This window comes from Sceloporus undulatus, chromosome 4 (assembly GCF_019175285.1).
Source record: "Sceloporus undulatus isolate JIND9_A2432 ecotype Alabama chromosome 4, SceUnd_v1.1, whole genome shotgun sequence".
NCBI lineage: Eukaryota > Metazoa > Chordata > Lepidosauria > Squamata > Phrynosomatidae > Sceloporus > Sceloporus undulatus.
The window spans coordinates 63,408,863-63,432,680 of NC_056525.1; the positions used below are offsets into that span (position 1 = coordinate 63,408,863).

Sequence of the window (23,818 nt, forward strand, 5' to 3'; positions counted from 1 at the left end):
CAGTGGACCCTCCATATTCACTGGGGATAGGGCACACAACTCTCGTTTTTATTTCATAGAACACCTCTTTGTGAATCTCTAGGTCTTCCAGGGTAATGCTATGATCAAGAACTGTCAGAGATTGATCATGAAATTGTGCTGGAGGACCTGCAAATGCCTAGAGAAGTGTTCGCTTTAACAATCTCTTGGTCCTCCAGCATGACTTTTGGCAGAATCTGACAACAGAGTCATGCTGGAGGACCTAGAGATTCCTAGAGAGAACATATTAATTAAATCTGTGAATAATCAAATCCACAAAAGTCAAAACATCAAATATGGAGGATTGATTGTAATAATCTAAACTGCATGTTTCAAAACACAATATATTTTGTGTGAACAATATTTGAGTGCAAAAATTACACATTTTTCAATCTTCTAAAAGCAAAAAGGCTGTGATCAGGATCCAACAATAAAGTATAGGATCCACACATTAAGAGCTCTATTCATAAGCAGCCAGTTAGCTGCTGAAAACCATGGCTGAAAACCCATGAGAACAGAAATGTCTTTCCATGTCAATGAAGGGTAACAAAGAAAGTCTCCCTTTAAGTTGCACAGCTTTGGAAGCAGTCACTGAAAAGGCCCTCTCTTGCATCTTCAACAATGTGTCCCTTAGTGTGGTGCGGCAAGTGGCTTAGTGATACAGGTTTAATGCCATGCCATGATGCATGCCCATGGGTCTTTGGCCTGCCTTGGGAGAAGGGCCATGCAGATAGCAGGATTTCGACCCGCTTTTGGAAAAAGCAGGATCGAGCCACTTTTTCCTGCTTGTCTGCTCCAGCCCATTGCTCTCTCCTTTACATGTTACTTCAATATTAGTCTTCAAACCTTATTTTTATATATTCATGACGTTCTGTTTTGTTTGGATCAATCACTGGATTAGAGGCTGAATGAATAAATGAGTGCATTTAAAGAGTAAAATTTCCCCCACATACATTAATAGAAAAGTCTTGAATTACTTTTCTCTTTGTGTTAATGATGTATTGAATAATATCTATTTTGTGTTGAAGCATGCATGTCATCAGTGTAATACAATTTGAAAGGAAAGCAATTCACTGTAGCTCTCATTCCCCTCTGAGATTATTTAGTTGCCCCCTTACCAAATCTCAAACCATAACTAACAAAAACTATTACTGAACAACTTAAGATGTACTGTATAAAAAAGGGTAGACATTTTGAAAGGTTTTAAGGAGAACTTCATGGTAATTTTTTTTAATTTCTATTTTTCAAAAATCATAATCTGACAATTTATTAGACAATGTTTTACATATTTTCTATTGTACATATTTCACAATAAATATGTGTGAAGATCTGAAGCAATATATTTTTGGTATGAATTATTGTTTAAAAAAACTTTCTATTTCAACGGTCTAAACCTAAAATTAGCAATATTTCAAAGTATGCTCTATGCTCACTGTTTTAATCTACACCAATCAGATTCATTTCTTGAGAAAGAACTAGAGCTTTGGGGTCTTACTGAGGTGGTCAGAATAAATTCCTGTTCCAATTTATCCTCTGGATTCAAAGTTACTCTAGTATATGGATCTAAGTAGTTGGCATGAGAAATGTATTCTTTCTGTATTTCTTGACATTCAACTGCTATTTAGCTACAAATATTAAGAGAGAAAACCCTATGTGTGCACACACATAAAGCAACAAGAAAAGCCTAGAATTGATTCCAGGTGCATGCAGACACTGACAAAATCTTGCCAGTATCAGAAGAAAGGGGAGCTGTAGTTGTGAACAATCCCACATAAAAACATTGAGTATAAAGATACCTGAAAAAGGATATACTTTCCCCTATAAAGTTTCAAGCAGGCCAAAATATATTATTATTATTATTATTATTATTATTATTATTATTATTATTATAGTTTATTTATATAGCACCATAATTTTACACAGCACTTTACATAGTCATCAACCAAGATACAGATAAAACCTGCCTATGGCATACAATCTAAAATCAGAAGCAGCAAAAATTATAAAATAACAATTTATAATAATATAATATATAAAAAACACATAGCAAATAACAATAAGAATAAAATAAGATGGCAAATCACACTAACAATAAAAAGCAAAGAAATAGCAGTTCACAGCAACAGTAAAAAATGCATAGCAATTAACATGGCAAAACAAATATTATAGGATATTAATCCCCATTCTTCCCTCCCCCCCCCCAGCCCCATCCCATTCCGGTCCTGAAAAACAATATTAAACAGCCTCAGCTGTTGCCTACATGGATAAAGGCACAGGCAGCCTCCCAGTTTGGCCAAACAAGAGTTGGGGGCAATTCCAGGTAATTTCCACCACCCGTGATAGATGTACCCATTGTGTCTTAAGTTGTACAAGAAACTCAGATCTCCTCCCCTCAAGAAAATATTTATAAGGAAATCATTTCTGTGGCTTGGAGTGGCACTATTTTGAAATAGGCTGACTGAATGGAGCAAGGAGTTAGAGCACACGGCGGTGGGGAAGGAGCAGCAGCAAAAAGGAGTTTTCAACTTTGAGAACCTACTTAAGCTTTGTGAGCTTTGCTGGGACTTGGCTGGCAGGTTGGAGCTGTGCTTTCTTTCACTGGACAGGCTGAGAGAAGAGGTAGCAGAAGAAGCAATGTTTGCATGTTGGGAGGGAACACTTGAGGTTGTGTGCAGAAGACATGTCAAGGATGGGGAAGAATATCCATGGTTGATTCGTGGAAAGAGCCCTTTGCTTTGAAGCAGCTCATGTAGTTAAAATATCTCTCTTTCTTTGTCTATGCCAGTCTCCAGTCCAGAGCATGTGGTCTCTGTAAACCCACTATACACACAGTAACTGTGCCCTTCTCAGCCCCAATGAAAAAGGATTGAGAGTCCTTCCTTGATAAAGAGAAGCTTTTCCCTTTATACCTGGTCACCTTGGGAGCAGCAACTGAGGAGATGACTGAGCTGTGACCAAGAAGTTTCTTGCCCACACTGGCCTTTTTCCACATGGGCAGAATGGGTGAGAGACTTCTCAGTCACTGTTCAGCCAGCTGCTCAGTTGCTGCTCTGAGGGTGACTTATCTCAGCTTGCTGAGTGGGCACAGCAACCAAGCAACTTGTCAAAAAGCAAATGAGAAATCTCTAGCTCAGGCCAGCCTTTACTGCAAGGTTGGCATGTGCAAGACGATTCTTGATCAGTGTTCAGCCAGCTGCTTGGTTGCTGTTCCCAAGATGACTGGGTGCAAAGGGAACAGCCACCAAGAGCGGTTGTTTTAAATTTGCAGTAGAACACTAGACCTAATATCAACAAACTGGCATGGGGAGCACTAGGGTTGTTGCCCAAGAGGGAAGGGAGCGGCAGTCTGAAAAAATCTGGGGACCACAGTTGTAGATACAATTGAGACCATAGGCCTTTCTCTGCTACCTTATTTCATTGTTGGCTACTTGTACTACTGGTCCAATTCCTCTTGAATTACTGAAGCTTTTTTCCCAATACTGAAAAGGAAACTCCTCCTGTTTTAAACACCAGACCTGCAGAACTCTCCTGAAGTTATCCAGTGAGTCACAATGCATATTATTTGCTGTTTATCTGCCTAACTGTTCCAGGTTTTCTTAACTGAAAGCAAACAAGAAGATAGGAAACAATGGTAAATGATAATGCATGAACAGTTTCCATGAAATTTCTCTGGATTGTCTATAATATGATTTTGCACATGGACACTCTGAGAAGATAAGTTCAATTAAACCTATCTCCATTAAGTGCTAAATATTGCCTCCAAAATTGTCCTTTTTCATACAGCTAAGAAATAACTTTCTTAAAAGGAGTGTTAGGTTCTTATCTTTAAAGTAGTCTAAAACATTTTCTTTTATTTTTCATTCGCCAAAGTACATGAGGTTTGAGCTAAAATAAATGCCATGACAGAATCCTAAAGTCAACTAATCCTGAAGTCAGTTGGTTCAAAATGCAGCAGCCAGATTGGAGGCGTTTAAGAGGACACTTAAGACGGATCTCTTCCGGTGAGATTACCCATCTGACCTTATGTAAGAGTCACCTTCAGACCATTCTATCAATCTATTGCATTACCACTTGACAATGAGTTAGCTTTTAAGATTAATTGTATTTTTATTCATGTATTTTTATATGTATTTTATTACTGATGTATGTTTTTAGCAGACTGTAATCCCACCCCGATCCATCTGGGAGAGGCGGGAAAATATAAATATATTATTATTGTTATTGTTATTATTGTTATTGTTATTATTAAGATCCGGAAGGAAAAAACCCAAGAATTTATTACATACATCTTGTCTTAGGAAAATAAAAAAAGAACTTCCCTGTATCTAGGAAGGTTACAAGCTTTAACCACTACTATAATACAACTATAGAAAATACTTTCAGAGAAAGATAAAGGAAGATAGATATAAAATATTCCACATTTTCCCTCTTATTCCAGTCAAAACAGAGTTTATGAGAAAGTCTGCCTATTATGTTTTACTCACCTCATAAAAACAACATTATCACATTCCAGTTTAACAGTTTAAAAGTATTAAAGGACTGGCATACATTTTTTGGAATGGCTATTATCAATATTATTACCATACTAAAAGGTACTCTCACCTGTCCATTTGGCACAACAGCCCAATACATATGAGCAGATTCTTTGTATGTATGCATATGTTTAGTCACTAGAAAAACAGACGGATCCTTCTTTAAGTCAGTACCATCATTACATAGGTGACTCTGCAGAAGTTCCTTTTTGTGAACCATTACTTAGGGGCGGGGGGAATCCACTAAGAAAGAGCAGAAGAGACAGGTTCAGCTTGAACCAGTTAGCTCTTCCTTCCATTTTTTTTTAAATAAAAGAAATATTTTCTGTTCAAATTAGAATTATAATTCAAATAAAGTAATAGAGAGATGAAGTTGACTTAAGTGCTCTGGCCTTTCATTTTTATCTTAATACACCACAATAACTATGTATTACACAATATATTTGAAATGTGATCACATGGTTCTTCTGAGCCAAGTTTTACATGCTCAAGTTACTCCCCACCCCATGTACACATGCCTTAACTCACTCTTAAATATGAAACTGCTCCATTTTAAGAGTCTATTTTCATTTAATATTTGAACATTAATATAAACTATGGCCTGTTACAGACTGCCAAAATAAAGCTGCTTCGGGTCTCTTTGGAGGTATGCTGTTTAAATGATGCATGCACCCTAAGAATCCGGAAGCTGCACCAAAGCTGCACTCCAGTGCTTAGGAATGGCGTGTGACTTTTGCGCTACCTCCAGACTCTTAGGACCCATGCATCATTTAAATAGCATACCTCCAAAGAGACCCGAAGCAGCTTTAGTTTGGCAGTCTGTAACAGGCCTATGTCTGTCTTTAAAAATGGTTCCAAAAATACAAAACAAATATTGGACTGAATGGATGAAATGGCTTTCCCAGTTGGGGTGCTATTATATGACTACAATGTGAATGGATAGCTATGAAGAATCAACAGGATCAAAAGAGAAGGGTGTTCTTTTTAAAATGAGATAAAATAGTCCTATTCAGTTCCATAGCTGATTAGAGCAACAGAGTGCCCAACCAATACCAATGGAGTTTATTAAGTAATCACTTCCTTGGGAAATCTACAGCTATTACAAGGAAAGGAAGAAATTTCTAAGTCTCTCAACTCCAAAACAGACACTGAGAGAGTTCTAAATATTGAAAGCAATACATCTTATGCTTATGTACGCAAACAGTAGTTTGGACTGTGGATAGAAGGAAATATATCAAACACTCCCCTTAGGGGCTTTTAACATTTATTTATTTATTGAGTCTTTAGGCTACATTTCAGCAGCATTTTCAAACTTGTCTCAATAACAAAAAGGCAGCTATGCAGCTTCTTTCTTTAAGTTAAAAATCAGAGCGTTCTATGACTGCTAAATCCAAAGCTTTAAAGAAAAGTATAGTAAAACCTGCAAATGTGTTATAGGACCTGATAACATTGTCTTACTACTATTACTGCTACTACATTAGTAAGCTCTTGAATTATATAGAAAGTTTCTGCATAAATCACTTTAGAGGAAGATTTATTATAATTTATACAGAGCAAGGATGTGGGGGAAAAAGCAAGTTCTTCATTGAAAGAATACAGATTTTGATAAAATGCAATACTACAGTCAAAATATATTCCCATTAGTCCACCAACCAGTATGTTTTCATTTGTCACCCTTCCTCATCCACTCTAGATGGAACTTCTGTTTTGCAGAATGCATGCTACTCACATTGCAGAACAGCATGTTAATTTGATGTTTCTCTCCTAGAGCCTGAGCAGATGAGCAAGATACCACAGGCCAAGCCCAGGTCAGCACAGCAACAGGTGGGTATTTACATGCCTGCCTACCATCGTGCCATGAACCCACTGCCCTCATACACTCCTTACCTGCTGCCACCGTTGTGTCTGTCTTGAAGGCCTCTGTCATGGCCCTTAAGGGTGGAAACAGAGTGCCTAGCTAAATCCATGTTACTAGATGCCCCCTTCTGATGTCAGAGGCTGCAGCAGGAGCCTTCAAGGGAGACATGATGACAGCTGCAAGCAAAGAGAACACTGAGCTGTGTGGTCTGCTGCCTGTCACCACTGAGTTTCCTGGAAACCCCACCACAGATAGTCTTTTGGGACTGAGCCCACCTTTGGGCTGGCATCAGTCCAGGATTGCCAAATCAACGTCTAGACTGGCTGATCCCAGCTCATGGCCTGTGTTGTCCAAACCAAATGACACCTGGCTGGAGGGAACATGGGCCTTTTGGGCTTTGCATACAAGTTCCTAGATTAACACTTCTAGTATTTTATAACTGCTAAGGGTAAAATGGTTGTGGGGCTGGTCACTGGCATCTAAGTGATAATGCCCACAGCACAAATGATAAAGATACTTCCATACAACTATGATGATCCTGACATTTTTGATAATTTTTACAAGATTTTTGTTTTGCTTTGCTTTTTTGGTCAATGCTTCACTTCCCACAGTACAGCTAGGGTTATATAGGTCAGCACACCAGTGTCAAATACTGTCAACCAAATCCATTATTTGAGAATGGGAAAATATGCCATTAAATCACAATGCTAATATGGTGCACAAATAATTGGCCCATTGCCAATTTAACTGAGGCCCTGTACAGATGGGCCTTTTTGCACGTACTGAGTACGTGCTAGGGTTGCCTTGGAGCATCCTTTACAGATGCTCCCTAACCCTAGCACGTACTCCGTACGTCAAAATGGCAGCGTCCTGTCTACATGGGGGCCGCCATTTTGACGTGACAGCCACACCGTGGCCAAACAGCATGGTGCAGCCGTTATGTGCTGGCACCACTACAGGGAGTTTGTGGCGCCCTTTCAGTGGCGCCAAAAGGAGCTCCGAAACAGAGCTCCTTTCGCAATGCGTATCACTGGCGCAGCCTTTACACGGCTGCACCAGCAATACAGAGGAGAAAGGGGCTGAGCGGCCCCTTTCTCTCTCTCCCCGCCATTGTCGGGTTGTCCTTGGGGCATGAAGCCCCAAGGACACCTTTCCAGGCCGTGTGGAAGCAGTGTTTTGCCGCTTCCCCGAGGCATGGAAAAGCGGTGGATCGGGGCTTCCAGGGCTGCCGCTGTGGCCGCTCGGGCCCTGCTCCGTCAGGGAAAGAGGCGGGTGCAGGCCACCCCAAAGGGGTGGTCTGTATCCCGCCTCAATTGCCATTCAGAAACTGGCTTCATTTTTGCCTTATTATTCTTGTAAAATGTTCACATCTATAGAGACCTTAACTAACACTGACTGCTTTCACATATTCTCTCATGGTTTGGAACAGCCTTCCACAGCAAGACTCTTACTACTACCACTAAACTTCATCATTAACCATTCTGGCTGGGGCTGACAGGAAATAGGAACTAAAGTCCAAAAAATCCATAAAGTGCCAATTTGGGGAGAATTGTTTGGAACCAGCCATGTGTTCTGTTGTAGGGAAGGGAAAATATTTGAGGGGAAATGGTTCAAAAATATGTTTTTCAAACATAAAGAAACACTAAGAATAATCCTGGACTGATGAAAAAAAATGGCAGTTCAGAACATCTACGCCAGTGATGGCGAACATATGGTACGCGTGCCAGAGGTGGCATTCAGAGCCCTAAAGGGATGTGGCACTTTGCAATAAATAAGTGGGGCTTGGGTTGCAGTTTGGGTACTCAGTCTGTAAAAGGTTCACCATCACTGGTCTATGCCAAATCTGGAAGTTGTTGTTTTGCAGTGCGAGAGCATTTTCTGAACATGAAACAACATTTCCACCACAGCAAAGAATGATTGTGTGCAGGAAAAATATGCAGAAACTTTACACACTTTTTGTGTACAACTGGTACAAATTAACTACAATATAAGTGAACTACTAATGTGATGAAATGATATTAAAAATGCAATTTCTGCACAAGAGATGGCATTTTCTGTGCTGCAAATAATATTTCTGCACAGAAATATTATTATCTGCCAAGGAAATATTGTTTTTTTCACAGACAATGCTGTTTTCTGCCCAGAAGTATCACATGTGAATTTTGTACAAAATACCACAAGTCCCAAACTGTGAAGTCTTCAAAAACTGCATTTTGACTTTTTTCACAGCAAGAAAGGGGGGGGGCACTAATACACTGCTTCACAATTTGAAAGTGATCTGTAGTATATAGTATAGTATAGTATAGTATAGTATAGTATAGTAGATTAACCATGAAATGACAGGTTGTATTAAGTTGAATGCCAGGAAAGGAATACAGTTTCAAAAATTATCTAAACCATTGTTTGATCCTAGTTTGTTGCTTAATTTGAGGAGCTCATGCCAGATTATACTTACCTATTCCTCATGGAAAGCCATACTGTACCTTGAATAAACCAAGAACTAATGGATTAAGTTGCATGGATTAAGGAAAGGAGTGCAAGAATTAGAGAATTTTCTGAATGTAGCAGCAGTTTAAAAATAGAATTTATTACATTTAAAAAATACATTCTTCATATCTTTTTGTCACATTAATAGTTCATTTGTTTTGCTATTGTTTGTACCAGTTGATTAAAGCAACCTTTTTTCAATATGTCATTCTTTAAAAAATAGACAATTTGAATATTTTTTCAGATCCTTTCTGACCATTCAAATGTTCAAATTGTGTTACAGCAAGCCCTTTCTTTGCTTAATCTAGACAATTATGACCATTATGGAAGAGCTAAGAGAAGTAAAAACTAACAGCAATAGCAATAGCATTTACATGTCTATACCACTTAATAGTGAACTCAGCACTCTCTAAGCAATTTACAGTCTGTAAACCAATTGCCCCTACCAAGCTGGGTATTCATTTTACCAACCTATCAAAGGATGGAAGGCTGAGTCAAGCTTGGAGCCCTGGGATGGAACTCACAACCTTGTGGCTACAGTACTAGCATTTAACCACTGCACCACTGGGGCTCCTTTTCTAACATCTATGAACAGACTAACTGTAGCTGGCCCCTGCAATTTTTAAGAGTAAGCTCATACTCCTAGCCAAAATTGGGAGGCAGTACAGAAAACAGGCAACTTTAGTCACAACATTTAAAAAACACAAATAATGTAATGTACAGTGTGTCCACATCATACGCAGGTGCCTTTTACACGGCTTTCAGCTTACACTGAAAGCCGCACCAGTGGGGTTGCAATGGTGCGCACGCCCGTGGTGCACCACATGTCATGCACGAAACCCATTATTTTCAATAGGGCTCGAGCACACGCGATATTTGCCTTAAGCAGAGGGGTCTGGTACAGATCCCCCACATAAGGCAAGGACTGGATTGTCTGTTGACACCAACAATAGCTTTTGTCCTAATTTCCAGGCATGTGTCAGTAGAAGAGAAAGAGATTGAGATTGACTGGTTGAGATTACAAGTGGGGGCTGGAAGTAAGTGGACCACAGTTATACCTAAACATGGTAACTGGAGTGAAACACAGCCACAGCTTCTATTTGTAATATCTATCAAAACTCTGATGCAGCATAGGGCACAGATTTGGGCATAAGGCAATCCAACCACCATCAAATAAAGCCATACTCCCCTGCCTGCCTGCTGGGAAAATGGCAGGAGATTGGGATTCACTGCGTGTATCCTCCCTGCCACCAAGGAATGAAGCAGACGTTCCACCTCCAACCCCACAATCCTGGCTTGCTCCTGATTGGATTTATTTTAAAGAGGATTATCAAAATTGGTCCTCAGCAGTATTGCACAAACTTTCATCTATACGGTCAGGTTCAACCATGGTATCTCCAGTTAAGATAAGGACTCACCATACAATGGAAAGGACTTTTGCTTCAGAATCTGCATGGATGCTAGCATTCAAGACAGAAAATACTTGGCTGGCTGATCAGGTATAAAAGTATTTTCCTCTATTTCAGAGTTATTTAATTACCCTTCGTTCCTACACTTCAGTGTAATTTTACAAAGCTTGTGACTAAACCTTCCTAATTCTGTTGTCTCAATAGAAGAAGCAACCTTTGAATCTTTAAAAAAAACCCACAACTGTCATGCCAACTAACCTCACAGCCAGGGCCAGACCCAACATGAAGCAACATGAAACAATTGCTTCAGGCAATTTCTTCCAAATGTCTTAAAAATATGAAACTGAGAAGGGGGCATGCATGGCTGGGGGGGGAAGTAGGCTAAGTCAAGACTGAGGTTCTGCCTTACAGTACGATTACCAATATATAGCAACAGGGTTACATCCAAAGTTTTCACATTCAATTTCAATGTACAGTTTATACATTAAAGACAATTCACTGTAACAGCAGGCTCACACATGACAGAATGGCCACAAAGTGCTCAAGATATTGGCATAGCTATGCCTGGACACATCTAATCAGGAGGCCTTGTTCTGGGACTAAGAACCACAGTAACAGTTACAGTCAACCTAAATAATTCATAGAGAAAGCCTACTCTCCACTTAATATTTAAATTCAGGCTTTACAATGGAATTAGGCAAACCCATTCTGCTCCTGCTTCCAACCAGTTGTAAGCATCAGACAGCAAGTGAGAGAAAAATAGTAAAACCTCTGAATATATAAATCTCTCTGCCAGATATTTTTGGCACCAGCTGCTATGCAAGCCAAGAGAAGTAAGTAGGCAGGATGGTGGAGTTCTGAGCAAATACGGAGTTGGGTTTTGGAGGATTTTTCCTCCATCCCTGTTTCCCTTCCTCGAGTAGGGCAGAGGGTGATTTTTTTCCCCCACCACAGTGTCTTGATCTCTACTTTCCAGCTTCTGAAATGCTCCCTCTACCTATGGATTAAAAAGGATCCGCATTGGATACTGGTGAGGAGGACTTAGCCTAAGTTAAAAACTCATTAATGTGCAAAGACTGGAACTCTTTTGATTCTCGTTACAGGATGTTAGCACACTGGAGGTCTCTTGATGTTCCCACAGCAACCGCTGTGGGAGTTCCCAGACGCTAGGCAACCCTCCCATGACCCTGGCTGACCTTTCCCCTCCTATGACCCTTGTCACAATGTAAGCGCATGCTATTGAATCCCAGAACATTTTTTTCTTCTGGGCCCCTCCATTGAAACCTAAGGATTTCCCCCTAACACCATCAAATTTGCTAGAGAAAGCTAGGAAGTGATCCCTCCATTCTTTCCACTCTTCAGAAAGGGTCTGCAGAAGCCTTGCTGGAAGTTGTTTCTAATGCACTATTCCTTGGAAAGAGGGTGGGAGTTGTTCTCTCCATTTCCCTAGGGCACATTCATAGCAGCAAAATTACAATATAGCAACTGTATGTTTACTGTAGACTAAAACAGTCTTCAGATATACAGATATTCAGACCCTTCTGAGCTAGGACACCAAGAGGGCATATAAATAGATACTCCAAAATGATATTGATACTGAACACATTTCAAAATGAACAAGAGACGACGAGCTGTAGTAGGAACTACATTTCCAAATTTAGATTCCCAAGAGGTAAGGACTCTTCACCTAGCCCTCTAAAAAGTATGAAAATTACCACAAAATATGGTTGGGTGTTTAAAATTATTGTAATCTATCAACTGATCCTAAGCTACCCCATAACTGTGGCCTGTTCACAGTCACAAATTGCTCAGGGTTGTATGGTAGATCAATCTTGGCAAATTTAACAAAAAGAATTAGGCACTGTGGTTGAGTGCACTTCCTATGCAGTGCCTGTATTCTGGATGACTATGTGGGCAGGTGGCAACATCTATAACGGCCTCAAGACATTTGAAGAGTATGCTACTACTGTACATTTATATTTCTAGTGAGCAGTTTTGTTATGTTTTGGCAGCCAGAAATGAAAAATGTTAAAAGTTGTTGTTGCTACTATTATTTATAAGATTATCTAAAAGGTGCCCCACATCAGTTCAGCAAAAACAAAGGTTCAGGCTGCAGATGAGCTAGAACCTGGACATATTAGGGAGAAAAGGGAAGTAAAAGAAAAAGGAAAACAAAACATGGCTGTTCTATTTTCCTAACAGTGTTTAGTGTTTTCTCAGAGTCTGCCTTGTATCAAATTAGAGAGCAGAGCAGGCAGCTTTCATAGAAGAGAGGTTACATGGTGGCAGAGAAAAAGATGGAATCCTTCAAAAGATGTAATAATCACAAACAAAAGAATTTGGGTAAGGAAGATATGTTAAATGAACAAGCTTTCGGAAGACAGTGGTCTGGGGTTTTCAGTTGTTTTCCACTGAAAGATAAAAAGTTCCCAGTGGACAATATTATTAAGTTCTAGTTCACAGCATGTTTTGACACACTCCTCCTAACAAAATCTGTATGTTGAAATCCTAAATTAATAACTCCTTCCTGTAAACACAGAACAGTAACAGAGTTTATCAAGTCAGTGGTTACTCTTGAGACCTGCAATGAAATCATATATCACGTTCTGCTTTGTCCTTTGTAAAATGGAGCTCTTTCTGCAATTCCTAAATGAAACAGCCCTAGGTATAGCCAAAAGGTATAGCCAAAAATTATAGCCTAACACATCTTCATGAAACTCTCAAGGTGTCTGCTTGCCCATCCCAGCTTTCTTTCTCCAGCTATCCTGAATACAGGCTCAGCAACTCTCCTCTTCCTTTTCCTACATCCTCTGCTCTTTTTCTAGCCTCAGGACTATATGCTGGCTGCAGGTCACACAGCCTCCTTGTTCCTTTCATCTCTATTTAAACAAGCTCTTCAGCTCTGCCCGTTGCATGGAAACAGACACTTCGTCTTGTTCAAAAGTGACGTGTGCTCTCTTGCCAGTGCTGTTTGTTTCAGTCTAAACTCCTGTCAGATGCCTGACTTCTGACTCTCTCTGTTTATCTCTCTCTCCTTCTGTCACCTCATTACTCCAAAGCCCAGCTCACATTTTCCAGGCCTTGTTTACCATAAGCTCAAGAGGTGGGCATTTTGACTGGCTGAGAAGAGGTGGAGATAACATATTATACCTGTACAACAGCTGGAATAACCACAACAAAATCCTCTACTGTGATCTTGAGAAATGTGGTCTTGAAATGTGTGCTCTCTTCAATGAAGCAATTATACTCATCAGCAGGATCCTGGCTGAAGCTTTTTTTAAAAATAAATGAAAAATCACTAAGAGATCAAGAATTTTTCTAGCAGAGTAAGCAAAGGCCTGGAAACCACAGCTGTGTCAGTTTTAAACCCAGCTCTTACTATGGTATAGGCACAGCATTCCAACATGGTGTGTAATCACCAAAAGTATGACATATTCTGTTAACTTATTTTGCTTTTCCCAATGGAGCATAGATTGGATTTAAGATCATTTCCTCCTCCATTGAAATCGCAGGATGCAGTTTTGAGTAGATGCCTCAAAAAGAAGACTTAACTCACTGTGTAAGCCTGAAGCTGAAAATCTAGGGAAGGAGCTTTACTGAAATTTCTTATGTTCTTGGCTGGGCACTGTCCTATGTAACCAGAAACACTCCTGAGAAAGACCACCTTCATCTGGGACATTCCCAGGCAGAAAAAAGGAAGTCAGCTACTCTGATAATCAACCTATCAGGCACACAGAATGGCAGGGTCACTGATGCAGCTGCAGATTTCCTATAGACCAGGAGTGGACAACTTGTAGTTCTACAAGTGTTTTTGGTTTACAATGACAATTAACCCAAGTCATCACAGTCAATGATAAAGGATCGATATAGTTGGACACAAATCGTCCAGGGATCAAGAAGATGGTCACCACTGGGGCTATAGACAGGTTTTTTTTTTTTTTTGAGGGGGAGGAACCTTGAAGATTCAAGAAATATGTACAGCAGGTACATACTGCTGGGCTAGCAATCCAAAGATTGGACTGTCTCAGATCACCATGCCCTATCTTATCCATTGAATAATATGGAGAGTCTGCATTTTCCCCATCTTCTGTGGACCCTGGAAATGAACCACTGTGGGTGGGAAAGGTCCACTATACTGTGTAAACTAGCGGTAGAGAAACTGTAGATAGGGCGTGGAGAAAGTGTGTCCCTGTGGCTACATGACATCCCAAACCTGTTTTTGTACACCACTCCTAGTCACCAGAACAGCCCCAAAGCCCTCATGATCCATTTTTTAAACAACAACAACAAATCCTGGTGAAACATTGCCAGAAAATCAAAACACATCAACTACAATGGTTGGGCTTTATTTGCCTGCCACACAACCCACAACCCACGTTCTAACAAACAAAAGAAAAGAAGACTGAAAACTAGCCAAAATTAAAGGCAGAATGACACCAGAAGTAATCAAGAGTTTTATTTTAATTTTGTACTAGGGAGGCACAGGAGCAAAAATTGGTCCTTACCCGTGGTGCAGTGGCCCACCCCTGGTATAGACACACCTGTGAAAGCCTGCCCAGTAGTCCATGTCTTTTTCCATATCTTTTTTAAAAGCTCAGGTCCAAGGTGTTCTTTTCCCTACTCAAAACTTTAAAGAAAACCATGATGCAAGCGTTACTTGTAATGTGTCAGAAACAGATATTTCCACATGTGTAGGACTCTACAGCATAAGCACACAAATCCAAACACACTTATGAGCACTTCCTTTAAATTTCTATACTGCAGTAGGAAGACATATGCGCATATAGGTGGAGCATTCAGCTTCACAGATACAGTTGGCTATTTGACATAGAGAGTTCTTGTCCCAACACTGATTAATCCTGAAGGAAAATGTTTTGATCTATTTTCCCATATCTGGTAGCTGTTGTCATCATCCTTCTGGAAATATTAATTGATAAGTTTTTCCTCGAGTCTTCACTTCTTATGTGGCAAGGAGTTTCACCAACTGATCATAAATATGCACATCATTATTTCCTTTCTACACTTTCTTTTATAATCCACTTAATTTCTTTCACAGTCATCCTCCAGAGAATCAGTATTGGTCTTTGCATTTGCTTTCTTAACACCAGTGCATTTGGGGTCTAAAGCACAAGGCAGAGACAAGAATTGTCAGACAGGAACAAACCAATGGCTCAGTAGCCTCTTTAAATAAGGCCAGACATGGGATGCTACTGGAGAAGGTATAAATCCTTCATGAAGCACCTAATTGTGCAAAACTCTATATATGGGGACATTTATTACTGACCCCAGCTGCTGCTCAGCTTGTTCCTTGAAGCATGAAGATTGATGGCACCAATGGTTCTCATCTGAGCTATTGTCACTGCAGATGCCATCTGTGTTCAGAAGTTTCCTTTGCTTTTAAGTACTGTCTCGCACTGGTGCGTTCCACAGGTTAATTATATGCAGCATCGGGAAAGGCACTCAAGTGAAGGCAAACATTATTTGGGATAATGATCCTCCCCTCCTCAAAATTACCTTCTTTTAGAGTTAAGGTATGCGACAGAGGAAATAGTTCTAATAGATTATTTCTATTACTGACTTTCTCAAAAAAGGGGACACAAAAAATAATGTTCCTTCTCTTTTCTTCTTTATCCTTTACCACAACCCATGGCACAGAGATAGTACCTTACCTTCAGTCACAGGTGCTGAGGAAAGTGAGGTGCTAAGGAAAGTGTGGTGAGATTTATTTAAACTACAATGCTAATGTGCAAATGTGTTGCTTTGGTCCACCCCCAGGGGACTTGAAACATGTTAACTGCTCCCAGGTATTCACCTTTGTCTGTATCTGCTTGTGTATATGCCTTGTATGTGTGGAGGAAAGTATAAATATACAGTGCAATGGTATATTTCAAGTCTCCCAACTATTTCAAGTCCCCAGGAGACAACCAGAACACCACAGGGGTACATAGGTAATAGCAATTTAAAGCAATTCTCCCTCTCCCTCTCTCAAGCCCTTTCAAATAGGGGTAAGGGGCTATGCTTTTACAGCCAGATGAGGGCCGCGGTAACCACATGCCACGGTCCTGGTCTCCTTTCCAGGGCATGAAAAGGAGCTGCAAAAAGCAGCTCCTTTTTGCACCCTGGAAAAGGTGTGATAGCTGCGGTGCCACGGCTTTATGGTGTTCCTTCAGCGCTGCATCATGTAGATGCAGTGCCAGGGGAGCACCATGACACCGCCCTGGGGACAGAGCTGGGGTGTGCGTCATATGGCCTTTAAGGCCGGTCTACACAGGACCAATGATAGCAACTTGATATCACATAATATAGCAACAGTAACGAAGACCACACAGAAAGAGGGACCAACCATTTTCAGTGTGTTGTTTTAAAGCCTAAGCAAACAGCCTTGGTGTTAGAAAAGAAGCTGAAGCTACTATTGCTACTTTTCATTCTTTAATTTTGGAAGAGAAGAAAATGTAGCCCTCAAACATGTGAAAAACAACAGTGTGAGATCATTTTTGTGGCCTATTCACTGGATTCCTGCTCAACAGCATCCTAGAAAAATCCACACTGGCAAAACAATTCTGACAGATTCTTTATATGTACATCTTAAAGACTGTGTCTGAGATCAGGACTGGATACTTTGTGTGACCTTGTGCAAATAGGTGGATAAATATGTAAGCATGGTATCTGTTGCCTCACAGTGGAATGTGCTAAATTTCCTTACCTGTCACAAATTCAATCCCATCCCTAGGTCTTACAAGTCCTGCATGGAAATGTTTGTGGCAATCCTCAGCATTGCTGAAGGCAGGCAACATATGAAAATTGTCTTTAATGATTCCACATACTTTGCACCCCACAATGTCCTGAGAAATATCAGGTAAGGTCTAACAGCTTTTAGATGCTCTTAGAGTGTCTCAGGCCAAACACCATAAGTCTTAGCAGGGAAGCTTCTACTCATGGAACATGCTAGTATAAATAATCTGGATAACAAGGGAACACATGCTATAACCCACAATGTTATAAAGTGAGTGGCAGTGCCAGTTCTCAAGGCACTATCAACACACGCCACATATAGTCACATATGCATACCACGGAAGGAAGGGAGAACGGTGTCTCTTTCTTTCAGCAAGGGTGACTTCAAGAAGCATGACATGTATGATTACCCTTCAGATCAAGGGAACAGTGGCTTAACTGCGTGAGAAATGGATGTTATTCAGATAATGGATTTACGGTGCTTGCTACTAAAATATCAGACACAGCAATTTTTACAGCATTCATGCTGGAATTTATGACTTAGAAAAGTGATCTTCATATGAGGTTGGGCTCACTGCCTTATCTAGCTTTTGATAAAGATATAAAGCTTTCTTTTAATTGTAAATTGCAAGCACTTTCATACACACACACACACACACGCACACACACAGAGAGAGAGAGAGAGAGACGTAAGTACCCAGTAAAAATATGGTGCATACATTGTACAACATAACATTGTTGTTGTTATTATGTCAACCCTTTGGAACTCCCTTCCACAGGAGGCTAGGCGGCCCCTTCTCAACTCTCCTTTTGCTGGCAGGCAAAAACTTCTCTTTTCAAGCAGGCTTTTAATATATAATTGCACCCAGGAAGATTTCTTATTGGGATGTTGCTCGGTAGTTTTTTAACAGTTTTAATTTTTAAACTAAGGCCTGGAACAGACAGGTGGGAAAGAGTGGCCCAAGGCTGCTCCTGCTACAAGTATGCCATGGCAAGTGCACATCCAACATGGCCAGAAGTTTCTTCTTTATGCCTATGTGTTTTGGGCCTTAGTATTTTAAAACATTTTATTTATTTTTTTACTTTTTACATCAAGGTGGTGTGTTAGTTGTGTTTTAAAATTATAGTGTTTTATCGCTGTTGGTTTTAAGTTTCCAACTTTGGAAACAAGTGGCATATAAAATAAATAAACAAATATGTTTTCAAGTCAACTCCAACTTGGCAAGATTCAGTCAGAAGAAGTTTCCCACTGGCTTGCTCTAAGATTGAAACAAGCCCTACCCAAGGATATTCAGTGGATATCTACTCCTTCCCACTTGTCTGTGTTAGACCTTAGTTTAAAAATTTATGCCCCAAAATGGACTCCTAAATTATGGGTAGACTTATATATGGGGCAATAAGTTAATACTGCTTATGAAGTTCCTAAAAGTACCCGCCTTCTTCTGAAGCTTTAAACACCTCCCCATTTGAGTCCCCGCACTCTCACTCTCTGTTATCCCTCAGCCTTCCCTCACAGCCAGAGCTAACAAGCAACAGCTGCAGCAAGGGACGGAGAGAGAGTATGCCCAGGTTTATACCCCTTTTTGCAAGCCATGGAAATGTGAAGAGAAGAGAGAGGTCTGTCCTCCCCTTTTGCAAGCTATGAGCCTTGGAAATCCTGGGGGTGAAGGACAGAGAGAGAGAGAGATTTCTACCTCGGTTTGCAAGCCATAAGCCTTGGAAATGCTTTTGGTAAAGGGGAAGGGGAGGGGGAGAGAGAGAGAGAGAGAGAGAGAGAGAGAGAGAGAGCATGCTGAGGTTTGTTTTCCCATTTTCTATGTCGACACTATGACCCTTGAGAGAAGTCTAGAGAGGAAGATGCATGGAGGGAAATGGTGCTTTCTTTCCCCCTTCAGATATTTTGTAACATGCCCAGTGTTTGACCCCTGACTTATCCACGCGTCATATCAAAATCCATGATTATAAATACATATAAGTATCTTTGTATTGCTTGTGGTTCATTTTTTTTATTTTACACACAGCACATGTAGTAAAACATCTAACTCACTAGTAGTATTCATATAGCTTTCCAAATGTTGGAATTCAACTCCCAGCATTCCTCACTATTGGCTATACTGACTAGGGTTCCTGGGAGTTGCTGTCCAACAACATCTAGAGGGTTGGTTATCTATTACAACTCCTAAATGTACACATGCTCATGCACACCCCTTTATATATATGCAGGTCCAAAAGAGGCACATAGGCTGAAGCTAAAACAGACAGATTAAATAGATGGATACTGAAGCATATATATGCATGCACTCGAAAATTGAAAGATGAATTCTGCCAAGTGCACTTGAAGTCAGATCAAAATACAATGGCAAACAAGACAGCAAATCAGGTCTATCTGTAATTTGCAGCAATCTGACCTTCGACATAATAGGCAGTGAAATCAAAAGGCAGCATTCTGGTGCACACTCATAAAACTACTTTTGGGGGTTTGCATGGACAGACTAAGTACACAGTGCTATGATTATGTAAACATGACCACTGTTGCAGTTACCCTTGCAAAGCAAAGGAAGTGTAAGGGAAGAGAGTTGAATACTATATATTATGTACAAAATAAGGTTGGAGCTTGATAAACCATTAAGGTGATTTCTTTGCAAACATTTTTCCATTATTAATCAAACATACAACTATGATGGAATGTCCTACACTGAGAAGAGAAGCTCTCGAAGTGTTTCCCAGAATTCAAGGCAACTTGAAGCTGTAAGCTTGAAAGTGCCAGAGAACATATAAACACGAATCAACCTATTCACATGATTCCAAGCATGGTATCGTGCCACAACACGCAGGGGATGGGGATAGACAAAAAAGCAAGACATATTCACTAAACTAGGATTCCTAATAAGAAAAGGATTCCTAATAAGAAAAGCTAGAGAGCAACTATTTTTCATGGTGATTTTGCTTTAGTTATATAGATGTCCCCCACCCACCATAAATAGAAGCCTCATGATGTCATGCCAAGCACTATGGCACAGGCAAGAGAGGGACGTTCAAAATTACCACAGCCTTGTTGAGAAAACTGGAAACATTTCTCTTATTTACAAATGTTATTCATGGGTCAAATTATTTATAATGTTATGACTATAACTTTGATTTTGTTTTGGATTAATAACTACATTTGTTAAGAGGCTAAGTCCAAAAAGCCATCTTGGACACAGAACTGCTGCTTTATACCTTCCATCCATAGCCTGCTTCTGGAGATAGACTGTCTAGATTAGCAATGAGTTCATTTTGCCATATGCTACATTAACAATTCCCACATTGTATGACAACTCAAAATGTGGACTTTGTTAGCAGCAATTTGTGAGACTACTGCTGGATGTCACATCTAGACAAACTGAAGATCTGAAAAATGCCACTGACAGTTAGGAATCTGAAATGATTCTTCATACACTTCTCATGGCTGAAGACTGCCTCCTCAATTCTTGAGTTTCATATAGGCAGACTATCAGATGTATACAGTACTGTATTACAGACAGCACTACAATTAGGCAAGTCTTACTGAAATTGTTGCTGTCAAAGGTGCAGACCAAAAATAACTGAACAGAATACTTGGCACACAAAATCATTAACGAATATGGCAAACACAACAATGTGTAACTACATTATGGAGAACGAGGACATCCAATGGTCAGCCAGTCACATAGAAAGCACACAACAGCAGCTGATACTATAATACTATTTCAAGCAGTTGATGTACACATGCACTTACCTGTCAGACATCTACAGATACTAACACCATAAAGATTTTGTTGACACTCAAACAGGGATATGGAAAATTCCTTTTATGATACTCTAGGATGTGGTGGACAAAGTGCAGCCCTTCAGGTGTTACTGGACTACAATTCCCTGCACTTGTCACTACTGACGATGCTGGTTAGGGTGTATGGAAGTTGAAGTCCAACAACATCCAGACAGCCAGACTTTGCTCAATTATCAGACAAGGATAGATACACTTGATGGTTTTCATGCCTTTATCAGTTGCAATAACACTAGTGATACTTTAGTAAAGGCAAGCTTTCTTATTGAAATATCTTGCTCCAACTTGGGGGGGGGGGCATAGTTTCTGTTTTGTTAATAAAATTGTATCATTTAATAAAACAGATCCTTTGTCTCCAGAAGGCATGTTAAGGATGTGAGATATCAAAAAATAAGATGCAATTTTGAACCCAAAATGACTACAGTCACCACCTCAAGGGACTATTTTACTGTCAGGAACATGTTCACATAAGACTGGATGTGCATCAAAACAAAATGAAAGCAAATGAAAGCAAATTATGCAGAGTTGCCCTTTTCTATAACTATCAGAAAGCCACGTGGAAGTCAAGTAAAGGAACATGAACCATTTTTGAGCATTCTCTTCCTCAGCTATCTCTAAAACAAGCACTCAAAATCTAGCTGAGTAAAACAGAATGTGGCAGCATTAAGTTGCCAGTACCTGCTGCTGCTGAAAATGCAGAAGTTCCACTGGGCTCATTTCTCCATTGGTTTCCCCACTGGCTCCTCCTTCTCTTCCACAGCCACCACCACCACCTCCGCCACCTCCTCCACCTCCTCCATCAGTTGGATTGTTTAGACTGCTGACACCATTCTGGCTGGAGGGAGTGGAACGTATTGTCTCCGAGGCAGATTCAACCATCATGACTTGCTAGCAGCACCTGCATAAAAAAAAAGTATGTAGCAAGATCTGTGAGCAAAGATTTCAGTTGAAACTTGTAAGCTACATTAAGTCATCAGTCTGCTAAATCTATTGCCACAACACAAGCAGAACCATCATCCCTCTTGCTCATGGTCTTCTAACTTTTACCAAACTACCCCCACCCCCAAAATATTTACATATGCTTTAAAGTACTGCAGTAGCAGAAACCAAGATGGCATTTGCCAATCAACACCTCTTTCAACAAGGCTAGTATAGGCTAGTATGATAGACAAGACTTTTGTAAAAATACTAGATTCTTCTTTATGCCAGTTCAAAACTGTAAGAACATCTGAACAATTTAAATATCAACTGCTAGGGGTAGTTTTCACAACAAACTAACTATAAGCTGCTCCAGTTCACAGAGGCTAGCTTAGCAAGTCCCAAGGGGCCTAACAAACAGACTTGTAACTCTATGATTTTTAACCATTACAGTGTGCCTGCGTCATATGCAGGCATGCTTTCAGCGGCTTTCAGCATATGCTGAAAGCCACGCTGGAAGAAGGGGCAGTGTGTCTCATAAGGGATAATGGGATGTGAGCCTGTGGCGCATGTGTGCCGTCGCACCACCACACTGCTGTGTGCATGAGCCCCATTCATTTAAATGAGGCTTGAGCATAGGCGGAATTTCCTTTATGCGGGGGAGTCCAGAACAGATCCCCCACGTAAAGGAAGGGCAGACTGTACTTATTTTTCTTCCAACTGGCTTACATACTGTAATAACATCCATGAACTGGTAAACAAAATCTTACTGGAGTACAGTTCTAAAGATAAAATCTCATTCCACAATTCTAGGCAAAGGCATGAACATATTTGTTGTTGTGTTCCTTCAAGTCATTTCTGACTTATGGGGAACCAAGCACTTACTCATCAAAGGTTTTTCTTGGCAAGATTTATTCATAGGGGATATACCACTGCCTTCCTCTGATACTGAGAGTGTGAGACTTGCCCAAGGTCAGTCACCCAGTGGGTTTCCATAGCCAAGTGAGGATTTGAACCATGATCTCCCAGACACAGAGTCCAACATAGTACTGTTTTTAAAAGGAGAGCTAACAAATACCAAGGCAGGATACACTAATCTCTCTTCATTTCTTTCTTAGTTAAGAATTGACAAAAAATTATTCCAACTTTAGCACAAATGTGCTGAATGTTTATATCCTTACTTCCAGGAGAAGTAAATTACTGTTTTGCTTTGCTTGGCTGTAAGACTCAAAAGCAAAATAGCAGCTTTTTAAAGTATTATTTCATCTCAGTATTTATTTGTACCATTTTTTCCCTGCAAATTGTATGCCCAAACCAGCCAACATCTGCACGCTAAAGTCAAACAATAATATCAAGACAAACAAAATTAAAAAAATTAAAATGGTATGCCAAGTTTCAAGTTAACAGCAAAGGAAAAAAACCTATTAACAAAGAATACAAGATTCATAAATGTGATCAAGAAAAAAGAGGATAATAAAAAGAAAGTTCAGCCAAAATTTATATGGATGTCTCCAGCAATTATTGGGACATACCATTAAAGGGGACAAATTCACCCTAGAACAAACAGGCACTAAAATAAGAATGAGATATACAGCACAACACAAGATACTGGGGTAGAAGGGATGGGAGGGGGCTCAGGTAAAGCCTCCCCCATAACAGCAATTTAATAGAGAGGCAGGTTAATATTCTGATAATTCAGAGGCACATTAATATGGATGAAACTGTTTTCAAGCATCCTAACAGCAACACAACTGAAATACTTCCTAGTCAAATACAGAAACAAGAACACATCCTGCAATAATCCAGTGACACACTACTACAGGGAAGGCACCTACAGTACATTCTTAACTTACATTGTCCAAGGAACAAAGCAAATGAAGGCTAGATCTGTTTAGAAGACAAAGAGATGTGAATTTCACAGAAGCTGCTAGATATGTAATGACCTACTCTACAGGCATACCTCCATTAACAAAGCCTCTGACAAAGAATCTCCTTTGTACAAAATCTTTTTACACCCCCTCACCCACTGCCCTTTATATCCCAGTTCTCTGTATAGCTG

At 40.1% G+C, this 23,818-nt stretch overlaps 1 protein-coding gene across 5 annotated transcripts in view; it reads right to left on the reverse strand.

Moving 5' to 3' along the window:
* The window catches only part of FOXP4 (forkhead box P4), a 204,072-nt gene that overhangs the window by 132,005 nt on the left and 48,249 nt on the right, over positions 1-23,818 (reverse strand). For all 5 annotated transcript variants that reach the window (XM_042463989.1, XM_042463990.1, XM_042463992.1 and 2 more), the window contains exon 2: positions 21,520-21,739. In XM_042463989.1, the coding sequence (XP_042319923.1) occupies positions 21,520-21,723 (204 nt within the window). In that variant the 5' untranslated portion in view covers positions 21,724-21,739. The remainder of the gene's footprint in view (positions 1-21,519; positions 21,740-23,818) is intronic.